At 40.4% G+C, this 24,579-nt stretch overlaps 1 protein-coding gene across 1 annotated transcript in view; it reads right to left on the bottom strand.

Annotated features, from left to right (window-relative positions):
- Nucleotides 1-24,579, bottom strand: part of Atp10d (ATPase phospholipid transporting 10D (putative)) — a 103,035-nt gene that overhangs the window by 42,155 nt on the left and 36,301 nt on the right. The window contains 9 exon segments of the mRNA XM_027390841.2: nt 1,405-1,531; nt 2,975-3,081; nt 3,922-4,531; nt 6,726-6,914; nt 12,550-12,788; nt 20,995-21,247; nt 21,333-21,460; nt 21,845-21,976; nt 22,243-22,349. Of these exon segments, the coding sequence (XP_027246642.2) occupies nt 1,405-1,531; nt 2,975-3,081; nt 3,922-4,531; nt 6,726-6,914; nt 12,550-12,788; nt 20,995-21,247; nt 21,333-21,460; nt 21,845-21,976; nt 22,243-22,349 (1,892 nt within the window).

The raw sequence follows: 24,579 nt of genomic DNA, 5'->3' as shown, positions 1-24,579 counted from the left end.
TCGAAAGCCGATTCACTTACTTACATAGTCTTGCCCTGAATCCTACAGTTCTATGAAACTCCCCATGGTAAGGGCAGGCTCTTAAAGAATACTCCTGGCTATAAAATACAACGTTCTTCAGTGATGCTTTCCTGTAATGTCAGTCTACTGTGTCCTATTCTGGAAAAGGAAAAAGCCAAATGTGCTTTGGAATTCATGTTTTTCCCACCAGTGATGATGTAGTATACATTTTCTATTTTGTGATACCTGTTAGCCACACATATTTATTTATATTTCTATAGAAAACCTTGCAGATTTTTATGCTAATTAGAGTATTAATCCCAAAAATAGTGTTACATCAAATCGGGTTTGATTTTGCTGCCAAATGAATTTTGGCATTAAACCCACAGAGCCTTAAATTTATTTGGAAATGCAGATTAGAAAGCACGCATCTAAGCTACTTACACCATCATAAGAAATTATTACTACTTAAAGGGGACAGGACTATTCTACTTGACAGATACTGAGATTATGTTCCCACTTAAATAGAGGAACTGGGGGCTGGAGAGATGGCTCAGAGGTTAAGAGCACTGACTGCTCTTCCAGAGGTCCTGAGTTCAATTCCCAGCAACCACATGGTGGCTCACAACCATCCATTATGAGACCTGGTGCCCTCTTCTGGTGTGCAGATATACATAGAAGCAGAATGTTGTATACATAAGAAATAAATAAAATCTTAAAAAAAAAATAGAGGAACTGAATTCAGAGGTGGCTGTTTGATGCGTTAGTCCTTCTATAAGAATCTACATTTCCATGCTCCAAGCAGAGTTTCTGAACTTGATGGCCCCTTGGAGTCACTCAGGAGACTTTCAGCCATTCCAGTGTCAAGGTCACACACAAGACCAACAGCCCTTGGACTGTTAATAGTTTAAGATCACTTGCAGGTACAGAATAAAAATCACAGACCCTATACTTGGGGAGACTTGAGTTTGTTTCTTTTCAGTTCGTGTCTAAACCTTGGCACATGAACAGGTCACAGTGCCCCATTTCTTCTAAATAAGATGCCTGCTTGTTTCAAAGATTTAAGAAGACAATGTATAGTTAAGATTTCACCCAATTCCTTGCAAGACATTTGCAAAACCCTTCTCTCAGACCAGGGTGTTTGTTTGGCTGTGTGCTCTGTGTTGGGCATTTCAGTTTTATATCTTACCAAAAATGCCCACCCTGTCCTGCCACAAATGAACCCTCTAGTTCACTGAGGTTGAATCCAGGTCTGAAGGTATTGGAACACAGGAAGAGATAAGGATGGACATGGCAGGGAGAACCACCATATGTTTACTACATCAAAGTGGCTAAAGGGGACTGGAGAAGAATGGATTTAGAGACAAAACTCTCTGCTCAAGCAATACAGCACCATTTACCTACCAAGCAATGTGAGTTTGTTCTCTAGTCTCATGGCAGATTCAACCAGCAGTTCTTCCCTGTTGTCAATGCTGGTCTCAGCTAAAAAGTGATTCCTCAGCCACTCTGCATATTCAGTGTCGCTCATAACCTAAGAGAGGAAGAAAAGATACTAGCAGGTATGGCATTTAACCTTGCAATATCCTGCCAGGACTGACTGGGGACAGAATTCCATGCCAACAACTCTATTTCTGAATTTCGCCCTGTGGGCACACTTGTATCTGACCCACACTCCTTCACCACACAGGGACATGAGATTCCCAAACTCTGATCAAGGAATGCAAATATGCTGGTAGACATTACTGCTAAATTATCTTGGAAAATTTGGTGAACGGAGGTTAACCTATTAAACCAGGACACAAGAAGGTGGGACAGGCCTCCTGTTGGTGGTTAAATCTGGGAGCATTCTAATGGTGCAGCTAAGAAAATGTCCTCCGCATTGCTCGTTTGAGGGATGTCACAGCTAACAACGCCTCAGAGGTTTTTGAGGATTCATTCATATGGTTAAGCTTCAGAAAAGACAAAATGAGAGGCACCCTACAGCAAACCCAAGAAGGTCTTGGTTCTAACAAAACTTAAATGCAACTCCTGGAGAAGAAACCATGTCTTCCTGGCTTTAGTTACCACAATGGATGAATGTGAATTTCAAGTCTTAAAGCAGGGTCGAGTGGAGGCGGGTAAGTAATTTTTCTCTTGTACACACATTTTTGCCTGACAGGAAATTTGATTTGGGAAAATATAACATCTACTGGAATACATTCAAATGAGAAGGCAGAGTTGATTCAATCTTTAATTCCCTGCTCCTGCTACAACTGCATCACAGAGGCATTTGATCCTTCATGTTGGTGGTGGACTTGGGTTCCCTGGAGGTCCCCAACAGAGCTAGTCCCACTTTGCCTCCCACAATAGCTAAGAACTATAAGTAGTCAGTGAGAGGTTTTGGCAATAACCGTCCCCAAATCACTTCTGGGGCTCTGCTTATTTCTTGTTATTTAAGCTTTCATTTAGAAAGGACAGGCCATGTCTCAAGGATGGCTTTTGGTAAAGAATAATCAAACCTGGGATAAAAACCTGGCAGGTTTACTTGGATTTAAAGATCAATTTATGGGCATATAAGAAAGCAAGACAAAACTACCAAGATTTACAAGAAAAAGATGATGGATGCTTGTTGGTCATTTTTTTTTTTCAAATCACATTTAATGCTAACAATTAGGAGGCATTATATACAGGGTTCTGGGGAGAAGATGGTTAAGATGTTGGTGGCTTTACTTTTAGGGAAACAACTGTTTACATACAGGGCCACTTGTATGTAGCATGTGAGATGTTTGAGATGTGTGAGAATTCTGAGAATAGAACATAGGCACCTGCCAAAAATCTTTGCAGACAGAAATATAACACAATCACATACAGGATGGACCTTAGTCTGGGGAACCTCCCTGGTACCTGGATTGGGACTGAGATCAGATACACACTCAGTTTTCAGTAATGATGGGTAAACTGATGTAGCAAGATTGGGTTCACTCAGCTTTTTTACCTTCTTAGCTATACATAAAGTGCGCAGCCCTCGTTTGGCATACTCATCCAGGTGGCTCTGCGTTTTCTCTCTTATTATCATCTGTTGTTTTTCCAGATTTGTTCCATCTGAAATCATGAACAGAAAATCATTATTCCTGTCAGCCTGCCCAATTAGACTTTTTTTTTCCTATGAAAAATGACAGTTTAATCCATAATAAACAAAAGGCATTTTTAGCTTTGGATCTCAACTGTGTGTCTAGGGAAGGATGACAGCAGCATAATTCTTCACTTTGATTCTCTCCCCCTGGGCAGAGGAAAAGGTAAAGCGTTGATATAGACTGCTGCCACAATGGGTCAGCGCTACCCATCCTCTACCGGGCACCCCTCCCTTGCTAGGCAACAGGCTCTTCCTGCATTTCACAGAGTGACATTAAGCCTCTCGGGAGCCCATAAAAAGGTATTATAATGTCAATTTTTCCAAAAATGTAAGTGTAGTGGCATCTTGCCTTGCTCAGTGAACTTGTAGTGGTAGTCACACACTTTGGGTGTGGTTTCAGGTACAGATGTGATCCCTTGTAAGGTAGAGGAGGGGCTGGCTCACACTGTCTTGGGTTGCAGAGAGTACTGAAAGGGCAGTGTCTGCATCTTCTGGAGCTGGAAGACTCGTGGCGGTTATTTATTCTTATCTGTGTAAGTGCTTCCTTAATAAATACCTATTTATCATTTATCTTGGGTTTCATTTAAACCCTGCCTTCAGGTAATGTCCAGGTGGCACAGCTAACAATGGACTTCAGATGTAAGCAAACCACGGTCCCTACAGCTTCAGAGCCCCTCAGCCTTCCCATCCAATCCTAGGCAGCATTTTCTCTTTTCCAGTGTGACTTCATAGCCTTTAAGAAAACACTCGAGAGTGGCAGCTGAAACCCAGCCTCTCTGATTACAACCATGGCAACTGTGTAAACCTACCTGGGGAAGCCACAGATAGCAGCTCCATGATCACAGAATCGGCACCCTTTGTATACACCACGACTTGTTTGGAAAGAGGATGCCGGACCACGACCGACATTCTTTTCCTTACCGAGTCAAAGGGAAGGATATGTAAGAGTTGAAATGTTAGTGAGCCCAAAGCAGCGAAGTCCACCATGACCTGCTCTGGGGTCCGAGACTGTAAAGTGCAGTGGTAAGCCCTGGCAGCGTACACCAAGGCTGCTTCATCTGGACTTTCAGCTTCATAACACAGGTTGGAAGCCAAGGGTGGTGGTCCATTTAGGGCATCAGTTGAGCCAATGGTGAGTCCAACGGCACTGTTTTGTGCCTCGGTTTCTGTACAGCAAGCTGAGTTACTGGCCTGGGGTCTTTCATCCATCTGGGAAGATTCGTCCTCCATAGGAGGTGACAGTTTTGTTCGACTAAAGAAAGAGATTCTGCTCACAAAGGCAGAAGGAGTCCCAGAAGTCTGGTCCTTCCCACTGGCAAGAGACGGTGAACTTGATCTCCGGACCGACAATTTCTGGAAGATGTTTTTAATCTCTTCCAAGGACTTGATGGGCATTCCACTCAGTGAGGAGAGCCCAATCTAGGAAAGATAACAGGAGAGGTCTCAAAAACATGTTCAAAATTAGACCATCACAACTCTAAAGTTCAAATGGGGAAAAAATGAGAGATGAAAGAGTTATCACTGTCTTAACTGTCAATCTGCTTTCTCCCCAGAAATTCCGTCACAAACAGGAAGACATAAAAGTCACCAGGGAAAAGGATGTGCCACATGTGATGGCATTATACATTTATCTAACTATTTAGGAAGATATCAACAACTGAAAACAAAGGATACAAAATGCTAATATTGGTCATCCTTATAGAACTGTTTCTAAAGAAGAAATTCTACATGTATGAAATCTATAATCTTTATTGGCACATCTTAGCAATAGCAATTAAAAGCAAGTTGAAAAGCAATTAAAAGCATGGTAGTACCTGTATATAATCTCAGCACTTGAAAGGCAGGGGCAGGAGGAGGACCCCAAATTCAAAACCAGGCTGGGCTACATAATGAGACACTTTCTCAAAGAATCAACTACGAAACAATCAATCACTATTAAATTATGAATTCAAATTAATTAAATATTCAATACCAAAACAAAAACATCTCTTGAAGTTTATTTTAAAGTGAAGTTTATAGAGCGCATGGATACATTGTTAGCAAAGTTCAATGCTTTTGGAGTATTACAGGAAGAATTCAGACAATAGTAAGAGAAAACAGATGATAAAACACACACACACACACACACACACATCACCAAGACTGCAGAAGGAAAAAAATCAACCAAAAAAAATCAACCAAAAAAAATCAACCAAAAAGCTAACACAATACATTTTTCTTTTCTCTTTTCAGAGTCTACATTTACACCAAAACAGGTCAATGAATGAAAGTCAGAGAGGAACTTAGTCACACTATCACAGGATTTTAACTCTTTACTAGTACACAATTTGTTCTTAATTGTATACTGTCTTCTTTTAAACTTTTAACAGCAGTGATTTAGCTAATAATTTCATGCCTATCATTTGGAACTATGTGGAGAATTTCAATGTTTTCTTCAGAAACTAACTTTGGTAAGGAGTCAGTGATTAGGATGTCAAGCCGGGCATGCACCTGCAGGTGAAGTCTCTGTTTCTCACAGAAAGCCCCCTTTCTCTCATTACCCACACAATCTGGGGGGCACAGGGGCTCTTTATGCCTCCAAAGATTTTATTCCAAGCAGTAAACATTACATCAACACTACTTTAACACCAAAAGTTACCAACATTGAAAAGAGGTGTCAAATATTGTGTCCTACAACTTTCCATTGATCCTGTCATTTAGTTTCTAAAACCACAATTGCTTTTGCCAAAGCATCTTCCTAGGCAATGCCTTGTAAAATAAAGCCTCTGATCAGGTACAGCTTAATTGGAAGTGAATTACTTTTATGTTAAAGTTCCTACCTCTGAGGCTGCCAAAAGGAAATAATCAGTTGGAAAATTAAAATTTAATTGGGTTTTGCTGTAAATTGAATTTTAAGTGGATGTGTAGGAAAGGCAAGATACAACAGGAGGCTAGCACACCACAATAGATCATCAGGCTCTGCAATGTTTTCCTTCTTAACTGGAAAATGAATTTTCCATGAGCTCTAAAGCTATTACTATACTGAGGAACTGCTGAATCCTGGCACATTGTACTCATACTGGATAATGGGTAGACTGAGTTAAAACTACCTAGCTGGTACAGGAAGAAAGTTTGTCATAGTCATGACCATTAAACTAACGATTCAGACTTTGTATGATGTCATGCATACAATGTTGGAGGTCTCCGAAGAAGCTCACAGACAGCTTTAATTTAGTAAAACAGTGAAGTCAAACGAAAGTTCTCCTCCATGATTCTCTCCTACGAAAAAAGAAGAGTAAGCCCAGAGTCCTACTCCCTAGGTTCAACCCCACCCCCACCCCCCATACATTGGTTTAGCAACCCTGGTGAAATCCTTCCAAGGCTTAAAGTGAGGAAGAACAGAGGCAGAGTGCCTAGCCCTTGGGGCTCTGAGAGGACTGAACACATTAGCACCAGTAAATCTCTTAGAGCGTGGTAAGTGCAGAGCCAAGAACAAGTCCTGAGTAAATGGTTTGCCCCTGCTATTCTTGCTGCTCTTGGTATTTACTGTCATCACATAACAAAACCACTACAGAGGCAAGCATACTCCATGTTGTCCACTGTTGAGAAAACCTTTGTTTGCATCAGAGTTTACCTTTTGCCGGGGCTGGTTAGGAGCAGAAACCACCACCGTGTTGCAAATTGCCAGTGCGATGAAGAAATCCAGGATGTACAAAATCTCCAGGGGTGGACTCTGCATGGTCCCATCCAGAGGGGCAAAGAGCTGAGGGGTAATCTGGCTAAACTTGTCCAAAAGTCTGGTATCTGGTACCACGTCTGTTTCCTGAAGAGACAATATGACAAAGTGTTGCTTCTACAATGCTTCTACTAAATTTTAATTCTTTCCTACATTTATTTGCGTGTGTGCTCACGTGAGCACGCGTATGTGTGTGTGTGTGTGTGTCTGTGTGCTCGAGTGTGCGCATACTCATGCATGAACTACAGCACATATGGAGATTAGAATACAATTTAAGGAAGTTGGTTTTCTCCTTCCACCAAGTGGGTTCCAGAGATCAAATTTAGGTTGTCAGGCTTGGCGTCAAGTGCCTTCTCAGCAGCCCAGTAACTTTAAAAGTTTAATGCAAATGATATCTGGGGAACTAAAACAACAAAATAAAGCACATAGAAATAAAAGGGAATACAGATTGTGTATTATTAATGGAGAATATTTTTACCTTTCAGTTAAACAGGAGATAGAAACACCACCTTCTACCAAATCTAGTTGAAAGGGTATTTCTCACTTTGAAATACATAATGCTAGGCATATAATTTATTGTACTCAGAATTCTACCATGGCTGTATTTTATTCAACAACTGATAAACCCAAATAATTTCAAAAATGAGATTTAATTGAACAAAACATTTTCCTCAACTAATTAATATTATAAAAACAACTTTCTATAAGAAAAAAATATTTATTATAAGCAAGCAAAGAGACTAATACACATTTCATAGCCAGGATTTTCTAGCAACTGTGGCCTTCCTTCTCTTGACAATTCCTGGTAAGGGTTTACTCTAAGAAGTTCTGTCACAGTGTGGGGTGCAGGAGCCTCATTTCACCTAGCACAGTCTATCTCAGACTCATTTTAGAGTACTAGCTTTTAACATATGTGTGTCATAGTGGAAATCTGAGTTTTACACAGCATCGTTTAGTCGTTTAGTCTGCTGTAGAGAGTACTGCTTACAATCATGGTCCCACAGAAGCACCACTGGGTTGCAGGGAATCTTGGATGCTGCCAGGCACAGTACACTGACTGCAGGGAAGCCAGATGGGGTGACTGGCACAAGAGAGTGCACCAGGGACAGGTGATACTCTACTCACAAGGTCCTGTCATGGTTAACTTTTATTGTCAACTTGACTGGTTTTAGGATTAGTTAAGAAAAAAAAAAAAAATCCCTGGGTGTGTCTATGAGGGTGTTTCCAGGGAGGTGCAATTAAAGAGGGAAGACAAATTACACATGTGGGTGGCACCATTCCCTGTGGTCCTGGAAGACTAGAGGAGGAGGAGGCCAGCCGAGCATCAGCTTTCCTCCCTCTGCTTCCTGACTGTGGGTACAATGGGACCCACTGCCACAGGCTTCCCATGTCATGCTTTCCTTGCTATGACGGCCTGTATTCCTCTCCAACTCTACGTTGCTCTTGTCCAGAATTTTGTTTAAAAAGCAAAGAGAAAAACTGAGATACCACAGCCAGTGTTTCTGCATTTGCTAAGAGTGCTCACAGGTTTAATGAGAGAAGAGCAATGCTGGCAATTACACGCTCTCTGCTCATGTCTCAGCTCCACTCTGCTGACAGCTAGCCTGGGGAGGCTTACCTACAGCCCTGTTCCTTTGCCTGTCTGCCTTTCTTCTTTCCTTCCTTTCAAGTGACACATTCTCACCTTTCAGATTACCAGGGTCATGACAGGTTTAAAATTCACATGCTATCTGCTGTCACAAAGGAGTCTTAAAATTCTATCTAAATTCAGCAAGTAGATGACTACAAAGCTGAAATCCTGTTCTGTGATCATGACGGTAAAAGCAATACTAAAGCTAGTAAAAGTACTGCATGTGTATTCACACAATCACAAAAGAGATACCCCTGTCAGCAATACTCTGCAGATAAGAACTGTCAAAATGAAGCTGAGTCTATCTATCCAAATGCTTGGGACCACAGAAGACACTGAAATCACCATAAAAGAATACAAATAAAAGAAGGGCCCACAGGAAGATGTAAGGAGACACTCACATCAAAATCAAGTGCCAGAAAGAGAGGGCTCTGCTGGATTTGACAAAATAACTTCATCCCTCATGACTAAGCTATAGTTTTTGAATAGAGGAAAGGGTACAGAATTGTCACGCATTTTTTTTTAAATCTAAATGACTATATCCACAATTATTTCCCCAAGATCAAAACCATCTTCACTGTGGCCTTGTTCTACAAGATTAACATGTCTTTTTCTGTGCTGGACAAATGTTGCCAACTTCCATGAAACCATGCCTGTTTAGTTGACATAGCTCTTTACTAAACAGAGTTTAGAAGTCTCTTTAAGGCAAGGACCATATTCTACTGATCTTGGAATCCCTTGCCAGAGTACATGGCACATGATAATCAACCCAAGTTTATTGTACACTAGTATCAAACTCTTCCTAGTCTTCTATTCTATGAAGGAGGAGGGGTAGAGAAACAAACTAGAGTCATTACCCATGGAAAATAAACGCATAATAGCTCCCACACGGTATCAACTGGGCATCTGGTTAATACTCAGAGAACATTTCCACTCATGACTAGATCACAGAATACACAGCATGACACAGACAGCTCCTACACCAGGGGTTCTCACCCTTTCTAATGCTGGGCCCTTTATACAGTTCCTTGTGTTGTGGTGACCCCATCCATAAAATTATTTTGCTGCTACTTCATAACTGTAATTTTGCTAGTTGTGAATTGTAGTGCAAATATCTGATATGCAGGATATCTGTGAGAGGGATGTTGGGGGCATGACCCGCAGGTAGAGAACCATTCTTCTGCACTGTCAGCAAAGCCTTGGTGGTTTCATAGTTGAGTTGCAGCTTTGCTGTCACCTTGTGTGATAGCACCTGATTGTTTCCAAGTTTATGTTCATTATCAGGACTCACACCACCTACTTGGCTGAACGAATTCTATTCCAGCCTTTTTTTTTTCTTCTTCTTTTATTATTTTTCTCCCCTAGTTAGATCCAAGTTCAATGTGCAAATTCCGGCTAGACACTGCTCTTTGCTCTCCTCCCTGTTTGATGAAGCTTTTGTACAGCTTCAACATAATTTAAATGTTACCTGTTCTAAAATCATGAGTAACAGGAAGCTGCTTCATTGTTTTCTACAAACCTCTAAACACCATGGTTTAATAATGGAAAAAAAAAAAAAAAACTCTCCCTGGTGATTGAGCTGGCCAGGCAATGGGAAAGCTGTCCCCACTCCTCTCTAGTCCTCATCTACTGAGGTTTGATTTCATTTCCTGATGGCCCTGCAGTTCAGGGGCTGTCACTCTACTTAGGTTACTTTGGGTTTTGTGGACACACAAGCCTTCTCTTGGACTACCCTGACTCCCAATACCACACACCCGAAGGAAAAATACAAAGGCTACACACTGGTGACTTTCTCTCTACACAAACTCCCTGACCCAGCAGTGCTGAGAACTTGATGTGCCCTGAATTGTTTGCTTACCTCCCTCCTGGGGGTTGCTATCAAAACCTGTTTCTAGGTACTCAGCACTCATGCAGGTGCTCTTATAAACTGTAGCTTTTTGGGTCATAGATTGTATAGATTCCTCAAAATATTAGGCTCAGCTTGTAAGACTTAAGACTCAAGAGTGAAAGTCTGTTTCATGGGAGAACATGACCACTTTGTTCTATATGTAGGAGTGTAGCTTTGCAAGACACAGGACGAAAACAACCCTGGAACTTCCAAATAATTAAGAGGACACAGGACATTAGAGCACAGGGCAAGTGGAAACAACCAACTGAATGGGATCTGGCAATCAGATTCATTCAACAACCTTCCAAAGTACTGTTTTGAGAAAACTGTGGCAGGCACTGTGCTAAGTGTTAGGATACAAAGGTTAAAAAGCTCTGGCCGGTGGTGGTGGTGCACGCCTTTAATCCCAGCAATTGGGAGGCAGAGGAAGGCAGACCTCTGTGAGTTTGAGACCAGCCTAGTCTACAAGAGCTAGTTCCAGGACAGTCTCCAAAGCCACAGAGAAACCCTGTCTCAAAAAAAAAAACAAAAACAAAAACAAAAAAAAAAAAAAAAAAAATTCTTGTTCTCAAGGTGACAATGACAGGGTGTTGTTGGCACACGCCTTTAATCTCAGTACTCTGGAGACAGAGGCAGGCGGATCTACAGAGCAAGTTCCAGAACAGTTTCCAAAGCAATAATACAGAGAACCCTGTCTAGAAAAAACAAAAACAAAACAAACAACAAAAAACAAGTTGCTAATGGTACAATGTCTAATATAGAAACAAGGCCAATGTTATGCAAACAAAGGGGCAGTGGGACAATCCTTTTGACAACAACAACAAAAAGTCAAAGAAGTCTTCAGTACAGATATTCGTGGCTGCCTTAATGTTTCATCATATTCAGTAAGGAGAGGCAAGAATATGTCTCAGGCAGGGGAGATGGCACAGAAATAGGCACAAAGGCTTCCAGAAGTACCTTTGTACATCGCCCTTCTGTCTGTTCACTGGGCTACCATCAACTAGATGTGAGTTACGCATGTTTATTTCCAAATGTGCAGAAAATATACAAGTTAAGCAAATGACTAGGTGAAGATAATATCATAGAGAAAAGGGAATATACATACATATGTATTTCTTTTTGACATAAGCATAAAATAACGACAGAACAAAAGTGCTATGCACACTTCTTGTTAACTGCCTTTCAAAATTTGGAAAAGCATAAATGTTTCAGATCAGATTGCTAGCTACATAAGGAAATTGTAGTGCCACAGAATTGAGTTGGTGGTGGCCACATTGTTACTGCAGGTGCACATTTCATGGCAAGTTTGCAGAGAGCCTAGAGATGCCCTGAAGACCTTAAAGGCCTTCTCAAATCAAGACGGGGACCTGGAGTCTACTTATGTAAAGAATCTATCATGAAAATCAAGAAATGACTGTAATGTGGCAACCCAAGGCATCCCCAAAGCTACTCAACTCTTGTTATGTTGTCTGCCTGAGGTGATACTGACATTGTGGTAGGAAACTGCCATCTTGGTTAAACATGGGTGTTAATGAACTATGAAAGGCTGAGAAGGCAGTGAACATTTTAGAGAGGTCATCTTAAATATCCAATGAAAGTGTTGAGTTCTAACTCTTTTTACACAGTCATCTTTTCTGTGTCCTATGTTTTCCAGATGGTCTTCTAATTTCTCCTGCAGTAAAATGGGTTTGTAAGTAGGGGTGACTGGTCAGTTCTGAAAAGTTGCCATTGGGACACAAATCACTTGTGGAGCTCTGGAAGGAAAATACTAGAAAGTACCCTTTGTGGAGTTAGGGATGACGAGGTTTGGGTAGAATGCAGAGGAAGATTACACAGTGATTAAAAAGACACCAAAAGACCTACTAATTAGACAAACATACCTGTCTCTAAGATAATTCTGGTTCAGTCTTGGTGGTTCTTAGAGTCAGCCATTATCCTTAAGTCAAGGTAGCCTTCTTCAGGCTCTGATATGATCATCCTTGACCAGAAATATTACATTTTTCAGAAATGGTACCTGACTTTTCAACACCAAATTATGTAACAAATCTCAAATTTGTGTTATTTTTTAATACTTATTATATGTCAGCATCATGCTGAGCTGTAATGATGTCACCTCTTTCGTAGACAAAGAAAAACAGTGTTGTTTGGGCTATGATAACCAGGGGGCTGCTCTGCCCAGGATGTGGTGATGGCTTCACACTTACAATGGGGCTACTGAATGCGGCCTGTCTGGAATGAGGCACTTCCTCACATCCTTCTCCACTTCCTAGGGCAGTAGTGCTCGCTGAGAGATGAGTTGAGGCCTTGCTTCCCAAAGGGCCCCTGTGAACTGTCCTGCAGCTGTGGGCTCTGGGTTTAGCCATGTTGCTGAGGGAGCCACCGAGAGTGTCTGTGCTTTCATCCTCTTCTAAGACAGCTTCCTGGTAGGACTCGAGCCTCTTGGCTGTAGGATAAAATTCACACTGGGTCACCTTCTGAGAAGAACTTGCAGGCTAAATATGGAAGGTAGTTCCTGAGCTTTTTACACCATCATTTTTCTGTCCTAGCCTCCAAACTCTCCCCATGGGAATCCACAACCAATAAACTTACCCCACCTTTTATTGGGAAATGAAGACACAATGGATTAGAAGTCCCTTCCTTTTCCATCTCTAGGTCTAGCATCTCATCTGCAGCTCTATCCACACTCTTTGTTACTCTGTGATGCAGAACTCAGCCTTCCTTTTTTGAAATGTCAAGCCCTCCACTTGTAATCTGGATCCTGCCCTCTGGGTCTTCAAGGATTTTCTTTTCACATTTATCTTTCACATATTCCAATCTCTCCTTAACCTATTTCAGGACTTTCTGTCTTAACACTTCATTGATATCTTCTCAAGGTCCCCTATAAGCTCCATCTTGCCAAGCCCAGTGATCGTATGCATGTATGTGTGTGTATATATATATGTGTGTGTGTGTGTGTGTGTGTGTGTGTGTGTGTGTGTGTGTGTGTGTGTATGTGTGTCCTTAACTCATTTGAACCCTTAATAATCGTCAACTCCTTCTAGAAATAACTCTTTAGGCTTCTAGGATCATCCTTACCTGTTTTCTCCTCTATGTTGGTGGCACTAACTGTTTAGTTTTCCTAGCTTTCCTTCATACATTATTTGTGTGTGTGTGTGTGTGTGTGTGTGTGTGTGTGTGTGTGTGTGTGTGTGTGTGTGTGTGTCCTTAACTCATTTGAACCCTTAATAATCGTCAACTCCTTCTAGAAATAACTCTTTAGGCTTCTAGGATCATCCTTACCTGTTTTCTCCTCTATGTTGGTGGCACTAACTGTTTAGTTTTCCTAGCTTTCCTTCATACATGTTTATTTGTGTGTGTGTGTGTGTGTGCATGCCTTCACATATATGTGGATGTGTAGGGTTACATATGTGTGTACATGTATGTGAAGGACAGAGGACCTTGAGTATTGTTTCTCAGGATTCATTGTTTTGTTTTATGTTTCTTCCTTTGTATTTTGAGGCAGGGACCCCCACTGTCTTAGAACTCACCATGGAAGGTAGAATGCCTGGCCAGCAAGTTCCAGGATCTGCCTGTTTCTACTCCTCAAAGGTGGGATTACAAGTGGACAGAACTTCAGTTGTTGGCAAGCTGCAGGACTGCCTACTTTTCTCCGTCTGCACACCTCTTCTTGGTATTCTCATATGGTCTGATCTTTGAAACAGAATGTCTTTACGCATAGCTTATAAACCCATCTACTGGTTAGTTTTATGTCAAGCTGGAGTCATCAGAGGGGAGAGAGCAACAACGGAGAAAATACCTCTGTAAGATCAGGTTGTAGGCAAGCCTGGAGGGCATTTTCTTAATTAGTGATTGAAGGGGGAAGCCCCAGCCTATTATGGGTGGTGCCATCTCTGGGCTGGTGGGCCTGGGTTTTATAAGAAAGCAGGCTGAGCAAGCCAGTAAGCAGCACTCCTTCATGGCCCCTGCATCAGCTCCTGCCTTCAAGTTCCAGCCCTGCTTTAGTCCTGCCCTGACTTCTTTTGAGGCTGAACTGTGATGTGGAAGCATAAGCCAAATAAGCCCTTTCTTCCCCAGCTTGCTTTGGTCACAATGTTGCATCACAGCAATAGTAACCCTAACTAAAACAACCTGTATTTTCAATTCTGACCTCTCCTTGAAATTCATACTCATGTATTCAACTCTCCACATGACACTTGCATTTGGTTATCATAAGGCTCTTCTAGTAGATAGATAGTAGTATGGTACATGCCTCCACCTCTCTTGAGTTCATCCTACTTAACAGTGAAGATTTCTCAGGTAGAGCCCCATTGTTTACTATCGATTCTAATCTTGCCACTACTGCCCACTATATACTTTTCTTCTTATTTTCATATCACCCCACAAAATATATACCTTAAAATGGTCAGAGAAACTTATGTTCTGTTAATATGTCCTGAGAGTCCAATGCTCATAGGTACTCAACAAATACAAATACATAGGAATAAATAAATAACAGTAATCTTAAATTCTACCTGCTTGGAGCTGAGCTATTTCTCCTTCCTCCTCAATCTTTTCTCTTTCCTCTTTCTCCTCTCCATTGGACAACAATGTAACCAAAAGTTTGAACACTCCATTCTTGACAGTACATTTGTTCACTATGCATTGGGCCTTAACACTCTCATTTTGTAAGTAAAGAAATAAACTTTATCAAGTTGTCATTTCACAAAAACAGACTAGATTGGTCTTAAGACCAGATTTGTTGGATGCCACATCAAGATTCTGTGACCCTAATGCTACAGTGTTTCTAAATATAGCCATATGTATGAGTGTGGCCAATTTTAACACATGTCAATCTTCCCTGTCAAGTTTCTATGAGCCTGTGGGTTTTTTTTTTTTAATCTTAAACAAGTATTTGGTAAATGAATAATGGATGAATAGGTACGTAAATAAAGTCTCTCCAGTGTTAAGGGAAAGTGATGGGTAGGGATTTACAGTTATCAAAGTTATTAAAGCATCCAAGATGTTACAGATATTTGACATCATCTTATTCTCACATTTACAACAAATACACTGAATCACAAATAAATGACTCTTGACTCCTCACTACTTACTCATATCCAGAGGCTTGCCAGCACATGTCCATCATACATCAAATCTATTCTGAGTGTCCAGACTTCTCCCTATTTCCATTACCTTAGTCAGGTTGCCATCATCTTTTAACTGAATTAGTGCAATGCCTCAAAACTAATCTCTTAGCCCCTCTGAAATCCCTTCCTCAAATGGTAGCTAGAGAGACCTTCCTAAAAGATAAAGCAGATGGGATCACTTCCCGTAGAAACACTTTCCGATGGCCTCAGAATAAACTGGGCTCTTTATCCTGCCTTAAATAACCCAATATGACCTTTACCTCCTTCTTGCTTCTACATCAGTGGTTCACAACCTGTGGGTTGTGACCCCTAAAGGACCATCAGAAAATATATTTATATTATAATTCACTAAAGTAGCAAAATTACAGTTATGAAGTAACCATGAAAATAATTGTATGGTTGGGTAGGGGGAGGGTCACCACAACATGAGGAACTGTATTAAAGGGTTGCAGCGTTAGGAAGGTTGAGAACCACTGCTCTACAGCCTTAGTCTAATTCAGACTCATGGGCCTTATTACTTACTTTGAAAATGTGAGCTCTACAGCATGAGGCCCTCTAGAGGAATTGTTCCTTTGGACTGGAAATCCTTTGCCCCAGAACATCTAGATTCTGTCATTCAGTTGTTAGACTCTAATGTTCTGCTTTAAAAGGTCATGCCAAGGCTTATAGTCCAAAGTAGCTGTCTAGTCCTCATAGTAAACCACTTTATTCTGACTCTCTGCCAGGTCCTGATCGCTGCTATCTATTTATGTGTTCACGATGACTTCCTCCCTTAGAAGACCAGTGAGAGCTTCCTTGTTGTGCTTACTTACTATTAAAACCGTGTTGGAGGAACAGTGAGAACATGCTTGTTGTGTTGGTGATTGTGTCTAATCATTAGAAGTCCAGCTACTGAATAAGATATAGACTGGGACAAATTGTTTTATAAAGTGTTTTCATATTTCATTTATTGTAATAATTTTGCCATATTTAAGAGAATGGAAAGGCTAAGAAGCAATATTGTAGTTTCTTTTTCTTTTTCCTTTCTGTTGTTTGTTTATTGAAACAAACATTAAACCCAGCATATTCTGCGTGCAGCCAAGGATGGCCTTGAACTCCTGATCCTCCTACCTCTACTTCCAATGTGCTATTATAAACTTAAGTGGCTCTCAACAAGCATTCACTCTATCTGAAGCCCTCTAACTTCAGTTCCCATACAGACTATTCGCTGGACATTTACAGTTTTCATGGGCTCAATGACCATCATCCACCAGACCTTTGCTTCACTGAAACATTATGACATTCCTCTGAGTAGGAACTATTAACATCCCCATTTTAGCTAATTATTTATTTGTGTTTTGAGAAGTTTTTTTTCTATGTAGTCCTAGCTGTCCTGGAAGTAGTTCTATAGACCAGCTGGCCTTGCACTCTGCTCAAAACTCTCATTTTATAAATAAAGAAATAAACTTTATCAATTTGTTATCTCACAAAAACAGACTAGATTGGTCCTAAGATCAGATTTATTGGATGCCACAGCCAAGATTCTGTGACCTAATGCTATAGAGTTTCAAAATATAGCCATATGCATGAATGTGGCCCATTTTTTTAAAAAAAAATGAGTTTATTTATTTTATTTTATGTGCATTGGTGTTTTGCCTGTATGTATATCAATGTGAGGTGTCAGATCCCCTGGAACTGGAGTTACTACAGACAGCTGTGAACTGTCACGTGGGTGCAGGGACATGAACACAGGCTCTCTGAAAGAGCAGGCAGTGCTCTTAACCACTGAGCCACCTCTCCAGTCCCAAATGTGGCCAATTTTAACACATCAATCTCCTCTGTCAAATTTCTATGAGTCTGTTTATTTTTTTTAATATTAAACATGTACTTGGTAAATGAATAATGGATGAATGGGTGTGTAAAATGAAGTATCTCTAGTGTTAAGGGAAAGTTATGGGTAGGGACTTACAGTTATTAAAGGTGTTTTTTATCAAAAGTCATACACACACACACACACATTCATTTTCACCATCAAAATACTTTTATCCGACAAGAACTATTGTTCCTTTTGCAGCTGAGGAAACTACACAGAGAGGCTAATATTCTACTATTAAACAGTAAACTAGAGGTAGAGCTGGGATTTAAATTTAGCCTTCTTGTCTCTGAAGCCAATGCTCATATCCGTATGGCATGGCTCCTTAACTCTAAACAGTTATAAGAAGTTGAATCTTTTTGTTTGTTTTTCTGTTTGGTGGTGTTTTGCTAATTTCTTTTTGGGGGGGGGGGTGGTGAATAGGTTTCCTGTGGCACTTTTGGCAATGGCTACTAGCACTCAGTGGTTAGACATCAACATATTAAAGGAAATAGTGCTGAGATTGACAAAACTTGGAATATTTCAAGAAATATATTGGTAATGAGATGACATTTTAAAAACAATTAAAATGCCCCAAAATCTGCTTTAATGGGTTCAAGTACTTCCTCTGAGCTATCATTGGGGGGATTAGTATCACATGGTTGTGTAATTAGTATGAAATTCAGTGGCTCAGCTGCTACTCTAGGACAAACAGGTTCAAGTACTTTCTCTGAACCATCATTGGAGGAATTAGTACCACATGGTTGTGTAATTAGTATGACATCCAGTGGCTCAGCTATTACTCTGGGACAAACTTGCTCAATAAGTAGAATTTCGATAATGGAATGTAAAGGACAGAATGACTCAACCTTTACTCACTTCGTGGAAAGTTCTAGAAACATATAGGTCAAGAAAATTACAGTGTGATTCAGAAAACAGAGCCTCTGCTAAACTTCCACATCCAGAGAAAATTATATCAAAGATGGCTGTGAAAAACAGGTTCATATCATATCAATAAGTAAAATATACCCAAATGATGATAAAGCCCAGAGTCTCAGAATGGGCCAGGAATCATTTTCTGACTCAAACAGGAAACACAGAGTCTGGCATTGCTCTCCTCTATATCTACAGGTAGGTCCTGCATTAGACAAATCATCTCTAATTTCTTTTCCTTACCTAATCACGTCTTCTTTTGCCATTCCCTTCTCAAGTATTCTAAAATCTGTTTATTGCCTACTACTTGCTTTGGTTTGATGTCTGAAAGAAGTAGGTCTCAGACCACGGAAAATTAGCTTATTGTAATTTATAATTTATAATGTGCTCTCCATAGGGCCAACACAAGGCTGAACACAGCACATTCAAAGAGCTCCCTTCCACACATCATCTGTACATGTTCCTTCACACCATTCTCAATAAACTAATTTCACAACCGTCCCTGGCACCCCATCTTTACCTACTTATAAACAGCACACCCAGCCAACCTTCCTCCAACCACATCATCCACATATATATAACTGATACCCAAACCTCTGCTCTGAACAGATTCTCCACACATGTCATGTGTTCCAAGAACATCTGTAGTAAGTCAGGGCAAAATTCATCTCCACAACTACCTGGCTGCTGAATGTCAAACCAAATTTGGAACAAGTATTTCTTTGTGTGTGATACATGGTAGGTACATATTCATGCAAGTGTGTGTGTTTATATATGCATGCATGCATATGTGTGTTCTTTAGTGGAAGCCAGAGGAAATCACAGTAATTTTTGAGACAGTGTATCTCACTGAGCTGATTGATTTGGATAGCCTGGCTGACCAATGAGCTCCAAGGGTGCAGGAAATCCCATTTTTGTCCCTCCAGCAGCGAAGTTACAGGTGCATGACAACAGTTTATTTTTTTTAAATGTGGATGCTGGGGATTTGAAATCCTCAAGCATGCATTGCAGACATTTTAACAACTGGACCCAGGAATATCAACATTAATGTTAACAATTAACATGATAGTTTTATAATTACACATCTGTCTCCCACACTGGGCTATAAGATACTAAAATAGCAGACCTGCTTCTTATTTTCAAAGCAAAAATTAAAAATAATAATAATAGCAACTCATAGGTAAGAAAGTTATCTGTGCCGTGCTCTGTGCATCTCTGCAGGAATGATCTAAATGAAGTGGATACTACAAAGGCCTTTTTACCTCCCCAAGACTCAGAGAAACTATGTATCTTGCTGAAGTACACATACTTGGCAGGTGGCAGAAATGGACTTCAGGCTTAAAAAACTTGCACTTTTTTTTTATTCTTGGACAGTGTCCTTTGATGCCTCCATGGATCAACAAATTCACAAACTGGGCATCATAAAAGCATTTGCCCAACAGCCCCAAATTAAGAGACAGTCTACCAAGTCCCAGAACAGTACCTATCAAAACTGTAAGTTCATCCAAAAGACAGAAAGTCTCTAGAAACTGCCAAGTGTACAGAAGCCTAAATGATGGCTGTTACTGGCATTCCAGGTGTCATCCTGGGACCACAAGAGACATAAGTGAAAATGAAGGGTACTTTCAGAACAGGAATTTCAGGTAATGATGATATATTGACACCAGTGCACCACTTCCCAAAGGCATGTCAGGACCTATGTTAACAGGAGAGATGGTGTGACCATGAACCCTCTATAACATCTTTGTAACTGTTCTACAATTAACTATCCCAATGTGACAAGTTTATTCCTTAAATGACATTTTTCCATAGTCTCTCTCTTAAAGTAGGAGTGGCTTTTTTTTTCCTTTTCTTTTCTTTCTTTTTTTCAGATGTGGCTTTTTAATTTAGATATGCATGCTAATCCTGTGAGAATTCTGTTAAAATGAGATTTTAATCGCAGCTCCGTAATTCCTAATACAGCGCAGGTGCCGCTGATGATGCCAGTATATGGCTCACACTGCCAAGTTTTGAAACACATTATAGTATTGTCAAATGTGTTTAAATCATTTGTATGTGAGATGGGGTTTTTCCACACAGCAGTATTCTTTACATAATTATCTCCTAGGCAATTCTTTTGCTAGAAAATCCTGAAACATTGGCCATAGAAACCCAGGTACAGTTAATGGCTTTAATTTCAGTTAAAATATTATGTCTCAAGCTATATTCTAGGAAGACTAGGGCCTTTTCCTAAACTCACTTATTCCCATGCTCCCCTCTCTCTTTCTCATTCTGTGTGTGTTGTGTGGTGTGTGTGTGTGTGCACATCTACACTGAGAAAGATAGAATGTTAACCAAAACACATGTTCAGCATCCATATTACTAAACCACTTCATAGCCCTTCAGCATCCAGTGTTTGTCACAGTGTAGAATGTTGCTCAGCATCTACTAACATCTAAATCAGTGGTTCTCAACCTTTCTAATGCTGCAACCCTTTAACACAGTTCCTCATATTGTGGTGACCCCAACAATAAAATTATTTTTCCCCTTGCTACTTCATACTGTAGTTTGCTACCCTGTGAAAGCATCATTCAACTTCCAGAGGGGTCATGACCCACAGGTTGAGAACCACTGTTCTAAAGCAACAAAAATGCAGCAGCATAAAGTCCAGTGGGGTGCGTTAATTACCCAGTACTTAACCCTGACTTTCCTTGAAAGAATTACTAGAGATTTAGCTGGGAAAAAGTTAGAGGTAGTTTTTGTAGAAATCCCACACTCACCATTTTCTTCATGGCAGTAGTCAAATCCTGCTACACTACATCTTCGAAAAACCATCTTATTCTCAGTGAGGGTTCCTGTCTTATCAGAAAAGAGGTATTGGATCTGCCCAAGATCTTCGGTGATGTTCAGAGCTCGGCACTGAATGGTAGAATCCATTTTCTCATTGTAGAAGTCTACGTCGCTTTGAATAAAATAGATCTGTCCAAGCTTCACGATTTCAATGGACACATAAAGAGAAATGGGAATCAAGACCTAATAAAGTACAAACAAATTTAAAAAGTTAGTCAGTGAAAGAAGGTAAAGACAGCTAGATAATGAGCAAAGACATAGAAATTACCTGCAACAAGATGATCATGGTCCAGAACACATAGAATCCAGTCAACACAGGTGATATGACTCGTCCATCCGGGTCAGGGATGTTAAAAAAGAGCATGTTTTCATACCTTCTCAGCCATATTCCATGACCTTTAAAAAGCACACAGACACCAAAAGGATGCTACAGAGAGAGTGTGTAAACAGAGAACTATATCCCTCAAGAGAAACAGATGAAATATGCTTTCAACACTGTTTGTTTTTAAAACAAGTTCAAATTCAAAGGGCTAGACAGTCTCTCGTCCTTGACCCTCCCTCTTAATCTCTTCCCAGGTCCCTTCAGTACTGTGACAAAGTGTAAGTGGATACAGTCAACATCAGCATTTGTCAAGCTAAAGGATAAGAGAAGAAAACATGGGGGGGGGGGAATTAACAAATAAAAATCTCTTATGGAAACCAAACAGATATTATTTTGGAAAAAAAAATTGTATCAGATGATACTGGCAAGATATTAACAGATAATCAAATTTTACCCACCAAGCGCACCAGTTAAACACATTACGACCAGAAGCAGGACACACCAGAGGACATCTGTATTTGCTCTTCTCTCTAATTTACTACGCTTATACCGTGGTCCACTGTTGTTCAGCATCGCTTTGGTCTCATGACCTACATGGGAAGAAGAGTAGGTCTGAAAATGTACAAAGCAAAAGCAAACAGTAAGCATCACGGTTAAAAATCTCTCTGGCTGACAATGTAATCAAATGTGGCTGCGTATCTTTTGTCAGTTTAATCTGTGGTTTATTTGGGGAAACTAGGATCGGTGGTTAAGTTCATCAGGGTGTTCCCCTTCTGTAGGTTCCCTTTTGAGTAAATGAAGAATGTGAACACATAGGAAGCACAGAGGACATGACAAAGGCAGAAGGAGAACGAACCTGCATAGACCACAATGCCTACAACAGCCTCTGTGTTTCGAATGGTGCATCCCCTTAGCAATAAGTTCTCTTTGCTGAGGCCCACACGTTCTTTGTTGGAGTGTTCCCTGGAAGAGAGGCAGCATATGGATTTCCCTTTAAATGGCAAAGGTAGGGAGGCAAAACAGCAGTCTTTATCCTGGAAGGTTCTATACCCGGGTGGTAAGTTTGACAGCTCAGAGGAAAGGCTTCAGGTCTCTGGCTCATTTGCCTCTGCTGTGGGAGTTAACCTGCTGTGGGTACCAGAAAGTGGCAACAAATTGCAAATTCCCATTACTTCTAGAAGTTGTTATCTGTCACATTCCATTACTGCAAGAATTCAACAATACTCTCAGTAAAGATCCTGCTTTTCTAGGACACACTGCATTCGAGAACTTAATCGGTGGTGAGGGAAACAGTCTTGATTTAGAAAAGAAGTAGCTTTGATTTGACTGAAATTAAGAATCCTGCTGGGCACAGACAACTGGTGGTTGCTTAAGCCATTGGATGAAAGACAGATGGGACAATGTATAATCAAAGAGGAAGGCTGACATAGCCAATCTGATAAAGGGACAGGGGATATCACAGGCCTTCAAATTATGGGAAAGGAAGTAAGGGACCCAGATTCTTCATCAGAGAATTGCAACCTGAAGTCTGTGGCTTCTGAGGCTCTGTGACACCTTTAGAATCATAAACAATATTTTGTTTGTATGTATATATGGACAGATGGATGTATGGATGGACATATGTATGTGTACCTCTTGCTATTTTTAGAGACAGAATCTAATTCATCCAACAGACTCTGAAAGTGCCAAGGGACAGCTGACAAGATAAAAGGGCCAGAGAAACAAGGTAAATTTCACTAGAAGGAGACAGTTGGCCAAACCCAAAGGTGGTGAGTGAACCAGGCCAGCAAAAATGACCTGGCTCACTCAAACAATAGTATGGGAGAACAGAAGGAGATGACAAGGCTCAAGGCAGGGAGGAGGCAAGCCACTCAGCCTAGAGTGGGGTAAATGACCCCATTTCTTGGGATAGGAAATTAGAAATTGATTAGCCAGATGTAATATAATTAGCTAAACTTAATTTGGTCCTGTTTTGAATTGGACAATTGTCAGAAAACATTTTTCTCATGAGTTGGAAAAATTTGAACAAATTCCTGGTATTAAACGAGATTAAAGAATGGTTTTGATATTTCTCAAGTGTGATAATAGGCTTTATGCTTTTGTTAATGTCCTTATCTACTCTGAGTATATAGTGATGTACTCAAAGTGAAGTTATGTGTCACAGGGCCAGGGAAGGAAGTAGGAAAATGGCACAAAGTTAGCACCACTGTGAAGTAGCCAAGGCTGGGGTGAAACCTGGGTGTTCATCGCACTTTGCTTTCCACTTTCACACATTTGGAAATCTGTGTAATTACCGGTTTCAAATTTATCAAAGTAATTACTTGACTAAACTATGACAGTAATAAGAGTGCAGGGAAAAATCAGTGAAATAAAAAAAAAATCAGTGAAATATTTACAAAAACAAGCAGAAATCACCTTTCACACACTGAGAAAATGTCATCTTCACTTTACCATTAAATTCTGATAGTTTTCTAAGCAACAACCATTAGTCTATAAACTGCCCTTGTTTCTTACAAGTAAAAATTGTCAATAAACCTACTGCCCTGACTGTCTGGAACTGCAAAGAGATTAAGTAAAAACCCTACAAAAGTTTCATTTTGAGAAGAAAGAGGAAAACAGGTTGGTCATTTTGCTCCCTAATTTACAGTCTTTGTTCTACCTGGGTTCTATGCAAAGGAATAGTTCAACTCTGTCAGTTCATTCATTTTATTTTGGATGTCGGATTGTGAGTAGGAGCTTAACTCTTTATCTTTAGCCCAAGCTGGTCACACATTTGCTGTCAAACCCAGGCTGGATCTGAACCTGTGACAATCCTTCTGTCACAGCCTCCAAAGTGATGGGTTTACAACTCTCTGGTCTTATAGATGAGGAAGTTAAGTTTAAGAGTTCACATTTACAAATGGCACCTGTAAGTGTGCATCAGCTAGTCCTCACTGATACAACACTTGCTGCGGAACCCACACAGGGAGAGTTTGCCCACGGGGAACGTTAGCTTTTTCCTGAATGTCTTAATATGCTTTAAGTGTCTAGGAAATGAGATCAGGACAATGTTGTTCTTTAAAAATAGGAAACTAGGTGGGAAATTTTCTCTAACAATTATGTTTATTTTTTTCTTGTAAAAATAAAGTTAATGAGTATTTGTTGGCTTAGAGTAACAAAATATCTAAGTGCCAGAGCCAGGTTTGAGATTGGG

The sequence above is a fragment of the Cricetulus griseus genome (genome assembly GCF_003668045.3).
Source record: "Cricetulus griseus strain 17A/GY chromosome 1 unlocalized genomic scaffold, alternate assembly CriGri-PICRH-1.0 chr1_1, whole genome shotgun sequence".
Classification (NCBI taxonomy): domain Eukaryota; kingdom Metazoa; phylum Chordata; class Mammalia; order Rodentia; family Cricetidae; genus Cricetulus; species Cricetulus griseus.
Note: the sequence above shows the minus strand (reverse complement) of the source record. Positions and strands in the feature narration are given on the sequence as shown.